General features: G+C 45.9%; 1 protein-coding gene across 8 annotated transcripts in view; it reads left to right on the top strand.

Annotated features, from left to right (window-relative positions):
- Positions 1 to 18,621, top strand: part of TMEM241 (transmembrane protein 241) — a 110,062-nt gene that overhangs the window by 33,720 nt on the left and 57,721 nt on the right. For 7 of the 8 annotated variants that reach the window (XR_009534539.1, XM_060119192.1, XM_060119197.1 and 4 more), the window contains exons 5-10: positions 3,301 to 3,378; positions 10,190 to 10,215; positions 13,727 to 13,778; positions 15,986 to 16,034; positions 17,181 to 17,226; positions 18,570 to 18,605. Coding sequence is in view for 7 of the 8 variants with exons in the window: in XM_060119192.1 (XP_059975175.1) it covers positions 3,301 to 3,378; positions 10,190 to 10,215; positions 13,727 to 13,778; positions 15,986 to 16,034; positions 17,181 to 17,226; positions 18,570 to 18,605 (287 nt within the window). In the remaining variant the exon portion in view is untranslated. The remainder of the gene's footprint in view (positions 1 to 3,300; positions 3,379 to 10,189; positions 10,216 to 13,726; positions 13,779 to 15,985; positions 16,035 to 17,180; positions 17,227 to 18,569; positions 18,606 to 18,621) is intronic. The other variant, XM_060119196.1, reaches the window with a different exon arrangement.

Here is an 18,621-nt window from a genome sequence, read left to right as displayed (position 1 = left end):
GGAACCTGGGTTCGATCCATGGTCGGGGAAATAGATCCTGCATGCGTGACTCAACTAAGAGTTCGCATGCCACAACTAAGGAACCCACATGCTGCAACTAAAGATCTTGTATGCTGCAACTAAGATCCGGTGCAGCCAAAAATAAATAATTAATAAATAAATAGTTTAAAAAAATTTTTTAATTAAAAAAATTAAAAGACAACTTTCTTTTAAAAAATTAAAAATAAAATAGAATAAAAAATAAAATCAGTTCTGTATGTGTAGATAGATCCTTTTCCAGAATCTGATCAGAATCTCCTAGGGAGATGGAGAAACCTGTCCACGGTTTATAAAATTGAGAAAATTAAACCTTCTTGAAGTCTAGAGTTAGGTTCTAGAGTCACCCTAAATCTCGTTTCCTTACTGATTTTATAGTCAAGGAGGCAAAAGCATTTTAAATCAGGGCTTAATTTTAAATAAATAAGATCCAGGTTGCCCTTTCATTTTCATGTCACGTACCACAGGATTAACCTCTCTAAGATTTTCTGTGCTACCTTCTTAGGCTCAGACCTAGAAGGCCAGGGCCCACATTTTCCATACATGATCCCAATGGATAAAGCCAATTAAAAAATCTCTTTAATAATCTTAAAATACATAAAGAATATTTGAAAATATAAAAGTTTAAGAGGGATAAAAAGAAGCACAAAAGATGAAAAACATAGAAAATAATTAAAATAAAGGCTGATTTTAAAAGGAAAAAAGTTTCAGCTGAACTTCTAAAGGAGTAGAGAACGTTAAAAAGGCAAGAAAAATGTAAGGTGAGAGCTCAGAATGAAATGAAACAGTGTGAGTTAGAACAAAATACTAAAATAGGGCAGAGCTATACAGTTATAAAAGCCTTAAAGACAAGGTAAAAATATATACTCCCAGGGACTTCCCTGGTGGCACAGTGGTTAAGAATCTGCCTGCCAGTGCAGGGGACACGGGTTCAAGCCCTGGTCCGGGAAGATCCCACATGCCGTGGAGCAACTAAGCCCGTGCGCCACAACTACTGAGCCTGCGCTCTAGAGCCCACATGCCACAACTACTGAGCCCACGTGCCACAACTACTGAAGCCCGCGTCTAGAGCCTGTGCTCCACAACAAGAGAAGCCACCACAATGAGAAGCCCGTGGACCGCAACGAAGAGTAGCCCCCGCTCGTCGCAACTAGAGAAAAGCCTGCATGCAGTAATAAAGACCCAACGCAGCCAAAAGATGAAGAATAAATCCATCTGGAAGTGGTTGGGCAGCAACATCTGCTTAAAGACCCACTTAAGAGTCCTCGAAGCTGGAAAAATTTCCCAGCTCAGGGTCCTCCATCGAGGCCACTGAGCGTGGGCTTGGTACCTCTTAATATTGACAGCCTTCATGCAGTGCTCCTGCATTATTTCCATCATTCCTCCCTATAGCTCCAGGTCGTAGATACTGTTATCCTCATACTACAGAGGAGCAAACTGTTTGGATACGTGCCCTGCTCCACTAGCAGATGGTGGAGCTGGAGCCTGAAGCCCAGCTGATGCCAAAACCCATGCATTATTCTTGATCTTTTTCTGCTTTCCAGGAGACATTATCATCAGCAGCAGCAACAAAGACAATAGCACAATCCCTTGCCCCTTAATCCCTCCCCTTTACCTTGTCAGGATTATCTATCAAATTAGGAAAGACTGCTGTTCTTAGCAAACAGCCCAGCGATAGTCAATGTGCAGTGGGTACTCTGTGTATCTTGATAACCCACTGGAATGTTACCTTTTTTTATATCTTCTCCCTCCCCCCCTTTCTGAGGGTACAAAGTTGATCCCAGTTATCCCATCATTTACTGCAGTTCAATCTCCTAAATATTTCCCTCATGTGGCCCCTTTTCTCCATCTTCGCTGCTACTACCAAGTTCAGGCCACCATCTTGTCATTCCTTGTATTAGTTTCCTGTAGCTGCTGTAACAAATTACCACCTACTGAGGTGGCTTCAAACAACAGAAATTTATTCTCTCCCAGTTCTGGAGGCCAGGGGTCTGAAGTGAGTGCCAAGGTGTGTCAGCAGAGCTGCGCTCCCTCCAGAGGCTATAGGGGAGAATCTGCTCCTTGCCTCTCTCTTCCAGCTTCTGGTGGCTGCTGACACTCCTTGGCTCGTGGCTGCATCATTCCAGTCTCTGCCTCTGGGGTCACATCGCCTCCTCCTCTGTGTGTGTCAGATATCTGCCTATCTCTTAGGAGGAGATCTGTGTTTGCATTTGGGACCCACCCAGATAATCCAGAGTAACCTCCCCACCTCCAGATTCTCACCTTAATCACATTTGCAAAGGCCCTTTTTTCACCCTATGAGGTGACGTTCATGGGTTCCAGGGACTAGGATGCAGCTCTAGTTTGGAGGGCCGTTTTTCCGTCTACCACACCACTGAACTTTCTCAGCCATCTCTGCCTCCTTTGCTCCACCCAGCAGTCCAAGGTCCCCTAAACATGCAGATCAAATCATGCACGGTGGGCTTTAAACTCTTCAGTGTCTCTTATGGGCCTTGGGATGGTCCTGATTCCCTGATAGGGCCCGTGATTACCTCTCCACCTTCCTCTCCCCCACTTTTCCCTTCCACACTATATTCCACCGCACTCAGGTCCCCCTGGTTCCCCGAGGAGGTGGGCTTCCTCACTCTTCTGCGCCCTTGTGTGTGCCTCCAGCCCACTCCCGCCTTGTCTCTTTTTGCTGGGCTCATTCTTTTTTTTTCTTTTTTCCCTTTGGCCGTGCCATGCGTCATGAAGGATCTCAGTTCCCCAACCAGATATCGAAGCCACGTCCCCTGCGTTGGGAGTGTGGAGTCTTAACCAGTGGACCACCAGGGAAGTCCCTGGGCTCATTCTAGTTCATCATTCTGTTCCCGTTTAGACTTTGCACTTCACTTCCTCCGAGAAGGCGTGCTCTGCCCACACTGGGTTGGTCATGCCTTTCTGTGCATTCGGTCAGAGCTCTTACCTCAGTAGGGACAGCCTCTCTAACATGTGTCCACCTGTTCACAGGATGTGTCCCCTGCACCTGGCATGGCACCTGCCACACAGTAGGTGCTTAATAAATGATGAGAATACCCGTAAGAGGGGAGCCTGTACATCCACCCTACTGAGCACAATGCTGCAAGCAAGAACACTGATCCACGCAGAAGAATTTTTGCTGGAGAGCAGTATCAACGTGAATGCCAAAAGTGCCCACAGATCTTTATTTTTAAGCATAAATCAAGAATTATGTAATTATGAGATCCAAGAAAATATTTTCATGCTTATTCCTTTGTTTTCTTTCAGGCCATTCCTGTGTTTCTGACTTTGCATAATGTAGCCGAAGTTATAATCTGTGGGCACCAGAAGTGTTTTCAGAAAGAGGTAAATGATTACGCAAAAGGCTAGTTTCACTTCCCTCGCTTGAAATTTCAAAGACGTGCTTTTTATGTATGGTCCATATTAGTGTCTGCCTTTTCCTGCCATCTGTTTCCAGTCAAGCCTGCCTGACGGTGGTCACTAATTTCAAGGATCACGGTTTTTTTTTTTTTTTTTTTTTTTTTGCTGTACGCGGGCCTCTCACTGCTGTGGCCTCTCCCGTTGCGGAGCACAGGCTCCGGACACACAGGCTCCGCGGCCATGGCTCGCGGGCCCAGCCGCTCCGCGGCATGTGGGATCTTCCGGGATCGGGGCACGAACCCGTGTCCCCTGCATCGGCAGGCGGACTCTCAACCACTGCGCCACCAGGGAAGCCCAGGATCACGGTTTTGACATCCCTTCAGTTCACCAAACATACGTGGGGATGCTTGTGGGTCTGAATGGACCTCAACCCCAGGCCAGCGCTGAGCCAGGGCCTGGGGGGCCAAGGTAGAGATGACTGTGGGCCTGGATGGTGGGGGGGGGCATTCCCCCCCTCCCCCCACCGCATCCCAGAACCATGAGGAAATATTTGGCGAGCTTCCCACAGGGTGATAGGAGCTTTAGCCCACCCTGGGGATATCCTCTTTTCCTCCCGACCCCGGCTCTGCCTTCCACCAGTTGGAACATGTTTCCTCACCTTCCGGGCCTCCATCCATGAAAAGGGGAGAGAAATGTCACCCACTCAAAGAGTCATTGGGAGGACACCATGCAGCACAGGTGCTAGTAGGTGTCCCCAACACTTTCCGGCACATAGTAGGTGTTTTGTACCTACTATGTAGTTTAGCTATGATTTTTTTTTATTATTTTTTTATTATTTTTATTTTTTTATTTATTTTATTTATTTTTTTAAATTTTTTGCTTTATAACAAATTTAATCAGTTATACATATACATATGTTCCCATATCCCCTCCCTTTTGCGTCTCCCTCCCACCCTCCCTATCCCACCCTTCCAGGCGGTCACAAAGCACCAAGCTGATCTCCCTGTGCTATGCGGCTGCTTCCCACTAGCTATCTACCTTATGTTTGGTAGTGTATATATGTCCATGCCGCTCTTTCACTTTGTCACAATTTTAGCTATGATTTTTAATGTTATTGGTGGTTTTAGTTTGGTACCTCTTTTGAGAGTTCCTTTTTTCTAACATCTGCCTGTTTCAAATGACTTCACATCAAAATTTTGGAACTTTTAAGCTCGAGAGAGGCTAGTGGGCCATGCAGGCAGCAGCACACTTCTTACGGGTGTGCCAGGGACAGAGAGACACCTTTCCTGTGGCCAAGGCCACTCCACACACCACCACTCCCGAGGGACCTTTCTGACACACGGATCTGATCATGTCCCCCTACATACAGCCCTTCAGGACCACCCAGAAGCTACCTGGAGGCCTGCAAAGCCCTTCACCACTTGGGCCCATCCACCTCTCTGGCTTCAGAAATTCCAGCCACAACCAAACGTCTCACTTTCCCTAGACCATGTCGTAGTGTTTCTCTCCTCTGATCTGTCAGCAAACCTCTTCGTGCACCCCTGTCCCATTCACTCTGTGAATATTTCTACGTCCTGTGTGCATGGCCACCCTGCCAGGCCCGGGTCTACAGTCGTAAGCAAGAGGCATGATTGCTGCTCTTACAGAGCATCAGCCCAGAAGGGGAGACAGACATTAAACTAAGAATTAGACCCACCTGCTCGATTGTGTGGCCAGAGCAGGCCACTCTGGGGAAGTGACATTAAACCCAGACAAAGGATGAACAGGAGTTAGACATGGTGGGGAGGGGAGGGCTCCCTGGAAGAGGAAGCAGCAGAGGCAAAGGACCAGACAGAGGAAGGGACTTGGTGGAAGTCATTCTGGGCTGTGTGGCTGGAGCTTGATGAGAAAGAGAGGGGGCGCTTAGGACGAGGCTGGAGACGGGCCTTTGGGGCTGAGCTAGGAATTTGGGATTTATGCTGAGTGCACTGGGAGGAACCGGTTGGGTTATAAGGCCCACAGACACTGTGCAGCTTCACAGTGTTAAAAGCTCCCCCATTTTCTGCGGAGGAGAACGGATTACAGGAGGCGAGGGAAGCCTGTAGTGACTCCAGCAAGGCTCCATACTTTAGGCTAATCTGCCTGCCGTGGGAACCTTCCCTGACACCTCAGGCAACTTGGGCACCTTCAGCTGACATTTTACTTATCACACCAGCTTGCAATTTCCATATTTCATCAATTCTAACATGTGCTTCTTTTTCTCACATCTAACATTTTCACTATCAGGACTTCCCTGGCGGTCCAGTGGTTAAGTGCTTCCACTGCAGGGGGCACAGGTTCGATCCCTGGTCAGGGAACTAAGATCCCACATGCTGCATGGTGTGGTCAAAAAAATAAATAAATAAAAATAAAATAATTCTTCAAAAAATAAAAAATAAGTTTTCACTATCTAAAATCAGGGCGCTTTTATAGTCAATGGTATGTCCTGGTCTAATGTTTGTTGTTGTTGTTTTTTTTTCTTAGTAGTATAAAAAATACTAATTTTACAATCAGTGGCATCTTAAATTCAGTGAAATACAGTATGATTTTCCCTGTATCTCTGCCTGCTTCCAGCCCTCTCATTGCAGTGACCCTGTGGTTGGGTGTTTTTTGGAGCCCCAGGTCTCAGCCCAAGGACTGGAGCTGAGCTGAAATATTCACTAACTGGTCACTTAGGTTCCATGAGCTGCTCAGCTTCTGGGAGACTAGTCAGACCCTGACTCAATTCCACTCAAATTCCAAAGAAGACTTCTTATTCACAAAATGGATACCTTTTGTGTGAATTAAAAATGAAGATTTACCTGGTCTAGGGATGAGATCCAGCCATCTTCATGGGATACTGCTTTCTTTTTTGGGGGGGCCACACCACTTGGCATGTGGGTTCTTAATTCCCTGACCAGGGATAGAACCTGCACCCCCTGCATTGGAAGCACGCTGTCTTAACCACTGGACCTCCAGGGAAGTCCCTCAGTGGGGTATTGCTTCTTGATGGACAAGTCAGATCAGGTAGGTGAAGGTGAGGGTGGGACATGGGGCTGGAGGGTCCTCAGTGTATTTCCACCAAGCAGAGCCCAAGGGCCAGACTCCCAGGCCAAGAGGACCTTTCCTCGGAAGCCATTGGGTGAATACCAAAATATTGTGAATCTTCAACTCCATTTCATTACTGACACAAAACAACATCATTTCTTGTCAGGGCAAATTAGGAAACAATTGAGTGGGTTACATATCTATTTAGTTATTTTTTTAAAAAAAAACCTTTCTTTCCTTTACTACTATCATAAGATGTAATAAGTCGTAGAAAATGCAGAGGAAAAAAATGTCAGAAATCAACTGTGATCTTACTTCCTAGAGGAAACGACTTCATTCTTTCAGTTCAAACGTATGTAGAATATTTACAGAAATGATAAAATACGTCCTATTTTTCCATTGATCGATTTGTCGGAATCCCTAAATGCCTCATTTCTCTCCACATGGAATGCAGTGTGTTGGCCAGTCCCTGTTTGTAGACTTGTAGGTGGTTTCTAGTAGTTTGGTGTTAAAATCTGCTCTGTGATGAAGATGACCGTGATATGTTCTTCATATGATTTACATTCCTGATCATTGAGCCTGGAGCCATGACCAAGCGACCGGCTGTCATGAGGAACATGGTTGGACGCCACCTCTCAGACTTGACCTGTGACCCCGGACGTGGGCTCTTTGGTCCGTTATGTGTCAGGTTTCCCTAGAATGGCCCTGGGAGAGTAGAGCTGGCCTCCTCATGACCTCGCTCCCAGATGATGAGAATAAGCTCTATCTGGGCTGTGGTTCATTGTCACCATCCATAATTAGTTCTTTGTGTATGTGCACACACACGCACACAGTTTGACCCTAAACGTGTGGCTTGTGGAATTACTCTCACTAACTTGCAGATATATTTGTCACGGTTTAACCTTAGAATACTGCTATTCATTCATTGGTTCACTCAACATTTATGAAGTATATGCTACATGTCAAACATCTTGCAAGCTCTACAGCTACAGATGTGGAGAGACACATTTATCACCCTCACAGAACTCAGGCTGAATGGGGAGCTGACATGTAAACAGGTGCTGGGATGCCCATAGAATGTCCTATGGGCTGGAACAGGCGTGTGGGTGCACTGGGGGGCGACCGCTGGTAAGTCTGCTTGCAAGGGCCAGATTTGAACCCAGTCACACAAATGGGTAGGAATTTTCTGGACACTCCAGGCAGAGAGGAAGCAGCCAATGAAGGCCAGTGGCCTGAAAGGGCCAGTGGGTATCACTGCAGGACTGGCTGTGACAGAATAGAGTCCAAAAGGGTCAGGCTCTGGAGCTCGATCGCCTGGGCGCACACCCTGTGATCCCGAGCAACTTACCCGATTTCTCTGTGCCTCAGCATCCTCATCTGTAGCACGTAACCCAGGACTGTACATTAACCTGTAGTGACACGAGTCAATATGTGTTGAGCACCTAGGACAGCACCAGCGGTCCTCAGAGCGCGTTAGCTTACCCAGAGCGGTGTCCGCTACTTACTGCGACTTTGGCAAGGTGACTCTTGAAGAGTTATAGGGACCCACGCAGAGCTGAGATGTCGTTCGGACTTATCACTGGGTGATTTGGGGACCGAGGGCCTTGTGGAGGGGAATCCCGGACACAGACTCCTCAGTTGCTCTCGGAGCCTTGGGGGCTGGAGCTCCGTAATGAATTTCTTGCTGGTTTTCACTCTCCATGTCTCAGGTTCTGGGCTCCTGTAGTCAGAGGAGGTCAAAATAAAAAGGACTCTCTCCTCTGTGGGATGGGCAGACTCCTTCGGGCACTAAGGTTCATTTGCTGCCCTGTAACGGAAGCCCCCGAGCACCTGCTGGTGAACATGTCACTCATGGAAGAGTTGAGCATCCTTTTTGTTCCCATCCTCTCCACTCCTTCTCCTCCTCCAGACTCTGGAGATGTCAGCTTTATTTAGCTCAGAATCTTTTAGTGACACGTTTTCCCATGTTGGGGGCAATTATCCAGGTGGGAGCCAGGTCACCTCTGCGTGTGTCATCCTTTCTGTATTGAGGGATAAGTGTCCCCACTGGGGGGCAGTGGAGTCAAGGTTGGCTTTGCCTTTGGTCTCTGCTGAGGCCGGTTCCACAAAGATGAGAGATAACGTATAAGAGATAGCAGAGGATCTAAAGATGGGAGCCACTGCTTTGTACACACACATCATGTGTTTATTAAAACAATGCAATGTGGATTATTTAGTCACACATGAAAGCTTAAGATAGCCTTCATAGCAAACCACATGTTTCTCTTGCCAGTGCTTTACTTTTTAAAAAAAATTGAGATATAATTGACAGATAAAATTATATTTGTTTCAGGTGTTCAATATAATGATTCAATGTATATATTTCGAAACAATCACCACAATAAGTCTAGTTAACATCCATCACCACGCATTTGTTTTTCTTGTGATGAGAAGTTTTAAGCTCTACTCTCTTAGCAACTTCCAAATATATTCAATACAATATGCTGTTGTTAACTATAGTCACCGCATTGTATGTTACGTCCCCAGGTTTTGCTTATTTTATAATAACTGAACTTCTGTACCTTTTGAGTGCTTCTTTTTTTTTTTTTTTTTTTTTTTTTTTTTTTTTGCGGTACACTGGCCCCTCACTGCCATGGCCCCTCCCGTTGCGGAGCACAGGCTCCGGACTGAGTGCTTCATTTTTTTTTTTTTTTTTTTTTTCTTTTTGCGGTACGCGGGCCTCTCACTGTTGTGGCCTCCCCCGTTGCGGAGCACAGGCTCCGGACGCGCAGGCTCAGCGGCCATGGCTCACGGGCCCAGCCGCTCCGCGGCATATGGGATCCTCCCAGACCGGGGCACGAACCCGTATCCCCTGCATCGGCAGGCGGACTCCCAACCACTTGCGCCACCAGGGAGGCCCCTGAGTGCTTCATTTTTAAACAATATGTTCATAGTTCACATTTTATCTGAACTGGAGTAAAAGAAAATTGCAGTTTGTCCTCAACTAGCAAAATAATCCTTCTGAAATGTCCGGAATTAATCTATTATCTTGCCTGACCATTTCCCCTGTCAAATATGAAAAAAATCTATGCTTCCTCCTGCTAGAGCTTTCTTCCCAAGTGCCAAGGACTAATTCCCTTAAACTGACCCATAAAAAGGAGGTAACAAAGGTAGAGTATGCATTAGAATTTCTTCATTTCAGGGAGCTCTAAACGGCAACTTTAGATTTCCCCAATCTGCCCTTTTTTCCTTCTCTCTAGGGATGGAGTCAAATGTCCCTTCTCCTTTTTTCTGTTTCCTAATTTACACATCATACCAGAGAATTTATAGCACTGCTCAGGGTCAGAGCTGGATTAATGAAAGGAAAATTTAAAGAGACAGACCGGAAGAGAAGTTGAACAAGAGCTTAATTTCTTTTCCTACACAGGGTACATTGATTTCTCTCTCCTTTTCACGGTGTGTAAGATATTCGAAGGCTTGGGCGTGGCGTCATTTTGCTTTTTTGTGGGTAAACATAGTTCTACTGGTGAGAGTGGTAAAACTACTCATCCAGAGTGCTTTGCCGAAGTGACTCAACTCTGGACCTCTGAGTCATCATCCTTCATTTGGTCCAAGCAGAAAAAGCCTCAATAAATACTGAAGTGCAGCAAGTTGTTAAGCCCCCAATAAACTTATTCATAATTTATGTGCCTCTTGATCTAAATATTTACTTTTAAGGGGAACAAAAAAGAGTTTTTAAAGACTAATTGTATGTCTCTTTATTTTCATACAGAAAACATCTCCTGCAAAGATCTGTAGGTAAGTTTAAAAAAAACAACAGCTTCACAAACATCTAAAATAGAAGATTTAATCTGATGTTAACTTTCATGAGAAACCGTCTGTTGACAGTTCATACTTGAGAGTTGACAGAGGAATTTATTACAGACACTCACATATCCCTATTTTGTGTCTTATTCTCAAATTTGCTCTTTTTTTTCTGAAATATTTTATCCCTAAGGGGAAAACAACTCATGCTAGATTTCAGCCATTGATGCCCAGAATTTCACTAAGAGTTGTGCAATACGGATGAAGAATGAAAATGGAAAAATGGAAATGACTTAAAGTTTTAAAAATAATGTTTGAACCTCATTGGGTTTTTAAGAATTCCCATGGTGGAAAAGTACTGGCCTGCGAATCCACGGATCTGAGTCGTGGTCTTGGGCCACACAGCACCATGACTGTGGGCAGGTTTCATATCTCTCTGTGCCTCAGTTTTCCCAGCTGAAACATGAACTGGGCTGGACCCTCTGGAAGGTCCCTGTGTTCCTGTTGTGCTAATTCTGACCTGGATGCCTTGTCCTTTGGTGGCTTCCTGCTTCCTCGGCAGTAGCTGCGAAGCTCGGTCCTGAAGATAGAAAACCAGCAGAATGTTTTGATACGTGGATTTAGGACTTTTTGTTTCATATATTTCTGGGCTTTCATCCAATCTCCTTTTTTTGCCTTTATTACAGGCTGCTACTTGAAGAAAAAAAAAATCCCACTGTCAGGACGCATCCTCTTGTTTAAAAGATTAGCAGGTGTTAAAGAGAGGCATTAAAACCCATTTATGGGGCTTCCCTGGTGGCGCAGTGGTTGAGAGTCCACCTGCCGATGCAGGGGACACGGGTTCGTGCCCTGGTCCGGGAAGATCCTACATGCCGCGGAGCGGCTGGGCCCCTGAGCCATGGCCGCTGGGCCTGCGCGTCCGGAGCCTGTGCCCCACAATGGGAGAGGCCACAAAAGTGAGAGGCCCGCGTACCACAACCCCCCCCCCAAAAAAAAACCCCATTTATGCCTGATGTAATCAGGTGTTGCTCAAGGCCAAGTTTGGTGGGAAACCATGGGCTGCCTCACACTTGGCACTTCTCCCCTCAGCCCTGAGGGCTTGTCTGCTTGAGGGGATCTAAGCTCATTGCCTGTGGATGGGGAAGCATCCCGCATCCTCTAAAGCCTCTGTCCACTGCAGGCAGACACCAAAGCCATGAGGGTTCTCCTCTCCCCCAGCCTACAACCTTCCTATTCCTGTACAGTCCCAGAAACCCTCCTGGACAACCTCCCTCCTCTCACCCGACCCTGACCTCCAAATCCCTCAGCAGTCGGGTGCCAGGGAATTGTCTCAAGGCTGTTTGAGTGTGTGCCTTTAAAGTTGGCGAGGCTATAGGAGTGGGTGGACTGGAGTGGTTAGAACCTGTCCCATGTTGTCCTGCCCTTCCTGAGGCCCTTAGGCCCCAGCTCTGAGGATTCCTCTGTACCCATCCTCCTGCCTCAGGCCCAGCAGCCATGCTAGTCTTTTAAGGGTTACACACTATGTGTGATGACAACAGTGAGGACTGTGGGGGGGGGGGGTGGGCGTTGTGGACAGAATTGATTAGCATCACTATTGCCAGCCTACTTAGGTTATGAGTATCAGGTGGTTGTGTATTACATATATATATGTAAGTAATACAGAATTTGATACATATATAGAACATATACTGGTGTGAGATGTCATATGATAAAGTCCCCTAACAGTGAAAATGCTGTATTCACTGCCCCCGTTTATGTCTTTGATCCTTTGCTGTTTGCCGCGTAATGCAATGGTCAGAAGGGACCCAACCCTGAATATGTTGTTGCATCATAAAATGGAAAGAGGGGGAAAGAGCATGTGGTCCTTTGGGTTTGTGTTTTCTGGTGCCTTTCTTTAGGAGGAGAGAATGACTGGCAAAAGCCATAGGCCAAGATATTTTGGTATATGAAGCCCATATACCATCTAAAAACCATTGATTTCTAAGCCAAAAAGTACCTCCAAATCGACTTTCTAATGAATGAGAAAATATGAAAATATCGTGATTGGCAATGTTACTTTTTTGTGCAAGAATTATTTAAAAAACCTTTTATTATGGAAATTTCTAAATAGATATGAAAGTAGACAGAACAGTATAATGAAGCTCTATAGACTCATCCCCCAGATTCAATAGTTTTCAACTTAAGCCTCTACCCAAAGCCTCATTTCAGCAAATCCCAGGCATTGTAGCATTTCAGCCATAAATATTTTGGTATGTATAAGAGATTTTTTTCTAATGAAACTTTTTTTTGTTTGTTTTATTTTATTATTATTTTTTTTGGCCATGCTTCAGGGCTTGCAGGATCTTCGTTCCCCAACCAGGGACTGAACCCCTGCCCTTGGCAGTGGAAGCGCCGAGTCCTAACTACTGGACCGCCAGGGAATTCCCTTATTTGGGAAAAAGTTTAAACCGATAGAAAAGCTGCAAGAATATTACAATGAACTCCCATATACCTTTTATCTAGATTCACCCACTGATAACGTTTTAGTATTTGCTTTCTTTCTCTCTCCATATATACATATGTACATATATATCACATAAAATATGTAAGAATATATACATAATTATTCTTACTCTTATTTTTTTCTGAACCATTTGAGAATAAGTTGCAGGGGTTATGACTCTACCCCTAAATACTGCAAAGTGTATCTCCTAAAAATACGAAGCTCTTGTATAACCACAGTGCAATGATTAAGTTTAGAAAATTAACATCGGATACAATACTGTTATGTAATATTGAGTTGATGTTCAAATTTGGCCAATTATCCCGATATTGTCTTTTATAGTAATCTCTTCCCCCAAAGATGTCATGTCTCTTTCATATCCTTGAATCTGGAACAGTTTCTCGACATTTTATTGCCTTCCATTGCCTTCATAGTTTGAATAGTGTAAGCCCATTGTTTTGTGGACTATCCCTGAATTTGGGTTTGTCTCAGTGTTTCCTTGTGATTCAGTCCAGGTTATGCATATTTGGCAGGAATACCACCTGAGTGACGTTGTGCCCTTCTCCGTACATCATATCAGGAGGCACATGATGCAGCTCCATCCCACTATTGGAGATGTTAAGTTTGATCATTTGGATAAGGCGATAAGTTTGTAATGTGCTTTCCGTGGTGTTTTCTTATTGGTAAGCGGAATAACTGTAGTCTGCTTGCCCAATTTTCCACTAGTGTATTTTTGGGGGTCGGTAGTTTAAAGAAACCTCCTTTTATATATACTGTTTTTCTCGAGTGAGCCAGCTGTGGTTTTGCACATGTCCTGCAAATGCCTGTCTCTGGGAAGATGGCTCGCCGAGCCCCAGAGACACGGGTAGTGAGTTTCTCAGAGGATGAACGGGGGAATTGGATGTGGTCTCGCGAGATCTTTGCCTCATCCGAGCTCTAGTCCGTGTATTTCAATCTCCACACTCTCCGCGACTCACCCCTGATGTTGACGAGTGAAGCTGCGTGTTTACCTCCTCTCCACAGTGCCCTCTTCCTCCTGGCTGCCGCAGGGTGCCTGCCCTTCAACGACTCCCAGGTGAGTTCAGGCAGACTCACTTTGCCTTCCAGGTATCTCTGAAGCCTGCGTGGATGAGCAGAATTTCCGAATCTTTCCTTTGAGAAGCAGGATAACCCTGGCCTATACAAAGGCATGTAAAAGCAAACTTTCGGGGCCCTAGGGCACTTTTTGGCCAGGCCAACACCTCTCCTCAGGTCTCTGCCTCCTCCCAAGGCTGCAGCAGGGGAGCCCGCAGACCTCGGGCCTCTGGGTGCCGCGATGGGGGCGGTCCACCCTCTGTACGTGCTGGGAGGACCTGCACATCCAAATGACTCCAGCCCCACACACTGAGGCGAAGTTGATTTTCTTTTCCCCTCATCCCAAGGGCCTCATCTGCACAGTGATTTTCACTTTGTCAGACTGCGTTTTTCTTTATTAGGCACTGAGAACCCACCCCCGCCTCCAGGAGTCATCTCCTTTCGGGCTCTTTTTTTTCTTTCTTTTCTTCCCCAGCATTTATTCAGTTCCCATCAAGTGTCAGGCACCGAGCCAGGCTCTGGGGGCACAAGGAGGAATTGCCATCATCCAGGCAGAAGTGGGAGTCTAGTCAGAGCAAAGGGGAGGGGGCAGACGATGAACAGATCATTATAACACAGGGAGGCCAGGGCTCTGTCCGGGGAGGTGTGGGATCCTTCGAGGCTCAGAGCAGGAGTAGGGAGCAATTATAGGGAGCTTGCTGTGTGCCAGGCTCTGTGCCAATGCTTTAGTGCCTTATTTTATTTAATCTCACAGCAATTCCACAAGGGTAGCAGCTATTATTATCTCCATTTCATAGCTGAAGAATAGCGAGGCCCGAAAGGTCACCAGCTAACAAATAAGTGGGGATTTTAGAATTTAACCCAGCTCTTTCTTTTTTCTTTCTTTCTTTCTTTCTTTTTTTTTTTTCGGTATGCGGGCCTCTCACTGTTGCGGCCTCTCCTGTTGCGGAGCACAGGCTCCGGACGCGCAGGCTCAGCGGCCATGGCTCATGGGCCCAGCTGCTCCGCGGCATGTGGGATCCTCCTGGACCGGGGCACGAACCCGTGTCCCCTGCATCGGCAGGCGGACTCTCAACCACTGCGCCACCAGGGAAGCCCCTCTTTTTTTTTTTTTTTAAGTCACTGATCCTTTATTTTGTTCCAGTTAACATATCAAGTATTAGTAACATGAAAGCTATCATATATTGAACACTTGTGTGCCAGGCACTGTGCTAAGATCTTTGTATACTCTGTTTCGTTTAATTCTCACAACAAACCTTGAATAGTTAGGATTCCTATTTTACAGAAAAAGAAACAGACTTAGATTAAAATAATTTTTTCAGCTGCTTGGTATAGTCAGTGTATAGATGGTGGCACAACCAGTCTTCAAACCTAGACTTGTCTGCCTCCAAAAGACATGTTTTTAATTACCATGCTAGTTTATAGCAGATGGGCAATAGTCTTTTGGATGTGGGGAAGGGAAGGGGGCAAGAGAATTAACCCGGATCTTTCTGATGCTGGAACCAGGCTCTGCTTACTGTACCTAAATCTTGAAGGGTGAGGAGGAGCAACCCAGGAGAAGAAGGCAGGTACGGACAGAGCCCTAGAGGTGTCCTAAGTGGCCTGTGATTAAAGTTTATTGATCACCTACTATGTGTGCGTCCCTGGGCAAATTCCTGCCGTCTTGGAATTAATCATCTAGTGCGGGGTGGAGACAGAGACAGGTCACAAGTAAAACAGAGTGTGTCAGGTGAGATAAACGGAAAAAGGAAGGGAAGAAGAGGCGGGAGTGCCCCTCAGCTGAGTTGGCCAGGGACGTGCAAGTTCTCTTTGTCTGGAGGGGGATGGGCAGTGGATGGGACTGGTTGGGTTGATAGGAGCTTGTCATAGGGATTCTTGGGTGTCCTGAGTTTGGATTTCATCCTGAAGTCACTGGGGCATGGCTGGATGATTTTAAACAATAGGCGGCACCATCAGGTCTACTTTTTAGAGATGCAGTGCTGGGGAGTGGAGGGGATGGGGAAAGAGATGCTAGAGGCAGGGAGCCCTGTTAGGAAATGTTGTAGGCAACTGGGTGAGAAATAAGGAGGGGCTGGCCCAAGGCCCTAGAGTCCTGTCTGGCACCATGCCTGGCACTGTGCGTTGACATTTAGTGTTTCTGATCATCATGCTGGATCCTGTTTGTCTGTACTTACAGCCATTTTTTTTTTTTTAAATCTTGTGTTACAGTTCGATCCAGATGGTTATTTCTGGGCTGTAATTCACTTATTCTGCGTAGGTAAGGGTTTTAAAATAAATTTATTTATTTATTTATTCATTTTGGGCTGTGTTGGGTCTTTGTTGCTGTGTGGGCTTTCCTCTAGTTCCAGCGAGTGGGGGCTACTCTTCGTGCGGTGCGTGGGCTTCTCACTGCGGTGGCTTCTCTTATTGCGGAGCATGGGCTCTAGGTGCACGGGCTTCAGTAGTTGTGGCTCGCGGGCTCTAGAGCGCAGGCTCAGTAGTTGTGGCACACGGGCTTAGTTGCTCCGCAACATGTGGGATCATCCCGGACCAGGGCTTGAACCCGTGTCCCCTGCATCGACAGGTGGATTCTCAACCACTGTGCCACCAGGGAAACCCTGTCGGTAAGTTTTTACAGAAGTCTTACTGAAACAATTGAGACTTACTATTCCTTATCATGTATCCACTTTTTAGTGATCCTGGACAATAGGAAGATGAAATCCAAGGTGTCAAGGTTAAAATTAAATGGGCATTTTTCTGGTTTGATTTTTCTGTTTTGGAGTTTTCCTGAAATGTTTGCAGTTTCCGTAGAGTCTCGCCTTTCTCATGACAAACATTAATTAACTCGCCAGGGCCCAGGCTTTGCTTGCTCAAATCCACTTGTGCAGTGCTGGTTGGTCTTCTCTAAAAATGGTGAGAAGAGATCCAGATCCAGAGGTTTGTGTCAAAAACACTCTCTTTCAGCAGTATACCCAAAAAAAAAAAAAAAAAAAAAAAAAAATTAACTGGGTGAAATAAAAGGACCATCTACTTTATTTCAAACCAGTGTTTCCTATCTGTAGTCTTAGGGGGAAAAACAGTGCCCTGACTTTGTGACACATGGGTCAGAAGTCCAGCGGTGTTTCTCATGTGCACCATCAAAGGCAATCCAGGCTTAACAATCCTGTTAATTGTGTCCTTTTGGGGACCACGAGCCTTTCCAGCCCAGCACTCTCTCTATGAACTGCATCATCTGGGGGATTATCGATCGAATGTGCATCCTTGAAATTCTCCAAAGTGCTCTTGGTCGCCCCCTATTGGCTGAAGGTGACCCTTGCAGGGAGGAGGGACCCTTCTCCCTGCGGGTTTCATGCTTCCCATGAAGCACCAGCCGCCCCCTCCACAGAATGCCTCGTGCCAGTGACTTGTGTTGCTTCCTTTCCAGGGGCTTATAAGATACTACAGAAATCCCAGAAACCCAACGCGTTAAGGTAAACTTTTAAAGTTTGGTGAGTCGTCCTTTGGTTAAAGGAAAGGGGTGAGACCCACGGGGTCGTGAGCTTCTTCCATCAGCCAGAGACTCCATGAGTCCAGGATGGTGGGAGGGCAGCAGACCGGGCCCATCAGTACCTGAACCATTGCCAGCGATGTGCAAAGAGCCTGGAAGTCTCTCTCCTCTTCCTTCAGGGCGGCCCTTTAGATGACATTTTGACAAAAATGGCGTGACCAGCTGCCTTGGGCCCCAGTTCACTTCCTCCGGCTCAGAGGCACAAGTCTTTTTTCTTGTTTCTCCAACCCCTTCCTAACTTTAGACCCAGAAGCCTCCCCCGTCACCAGCTCTGTTCTGGGATAAAATGAGGCCTTTGTTGAGGGCAGTCAGTGGAACAGAGTTGCTGAATGTAAATGAAAAAGATGAGAATTCAGGCCTTGGTTGGGCTGGAGCCGCCAGGTCAGAGCCCTCCACTGGCCAGCTGGCCCCTGGGTTTCGGGGCCATCTGAGGCCCACAAAGAAAGGTCTGAAGGGACTGACTCCTGGGAGAAGGTTATACATGCTGAGGGTATGTGATGGGTCCCTAGAGCACCATTTTTTCTTTGAATAAAGTGTTTTTTCAGCAAGAAGCCAGTAGAGTTGTTAGATAAAATACAGGATACCCAGGTAAATTTGAATTTCAGAGAAGCAGCGAATAATTTTTTTAGTTTAAGTATATTTCATGCAATATTTGGATATCATACTTATACTAAAACATTATTCTTTTTTTTTTTTTTTTTTTGCGGTATGCGGGCCTCTCGCTGTTGTGGCCTCTCCCATTGTGGAGCACAGGCTCCGGACGTGCAGGCTCAGCGGCCATGGCTCACGGGCCCAGCCGCTCCGCGGCATATGGGATCCTCCCAGACCGGGGCACGAACCCGTATCCCCTGCATCGGCAGGCGGACTCTCAACCACTGCGCCACCAGGGAGGCCCTAAAACATTATTCTTTATGTGAATTTCAGATTTATTTGGGTGTCCTGTATTTTTATTTGTCAAGTATGGTAGCCCTAGAAGCCAGTCCAGTGACCTGAGAGAGCTGACACTCCTTTTAAAATGGCAAATGTACACATAATCGGCCACAAGTGAAAATGCATGTGATAGTACTAAATTGGAAATGTTTTAAAAAATGAGCCAGGAAATGGTTTTGAATATAAAGTACTTTTCTTAGCGTTTATTAATGATTTATAAATGTAGGAACTTGTACATAGATCTAATTTATTAATGGAAGAAAATGACTATTTTGTGTATGTTAAACACTTATATTATTTCACCTTTTATGGTTTTTTTTTTTTCTCATTTCTTAGTGACATTGACCAGCAGTACTTAAACTATCTATTCAGGTAAAATATAATTTAA

Source organism: Mesoplodon densirostris, chromosome 15, assembly GCF_025265405.1.
Source record: "Mesoplodon densirostris isolate mMesDen1 chromosome 15, mMesDen1 primary haplotype, whole genome shotgun sequence".
Classification (NCBI taxonomy): domain Eukaryota; kingdom Metazoa; phylum Chordata; class Mammalia; order Artiodactyla; family Ziphiidae; genus Mesoplodon; species Mesoplodon densirostris.
This window is presented reverse-complemented; position numbering and strand designations above follow the sequence as displayed.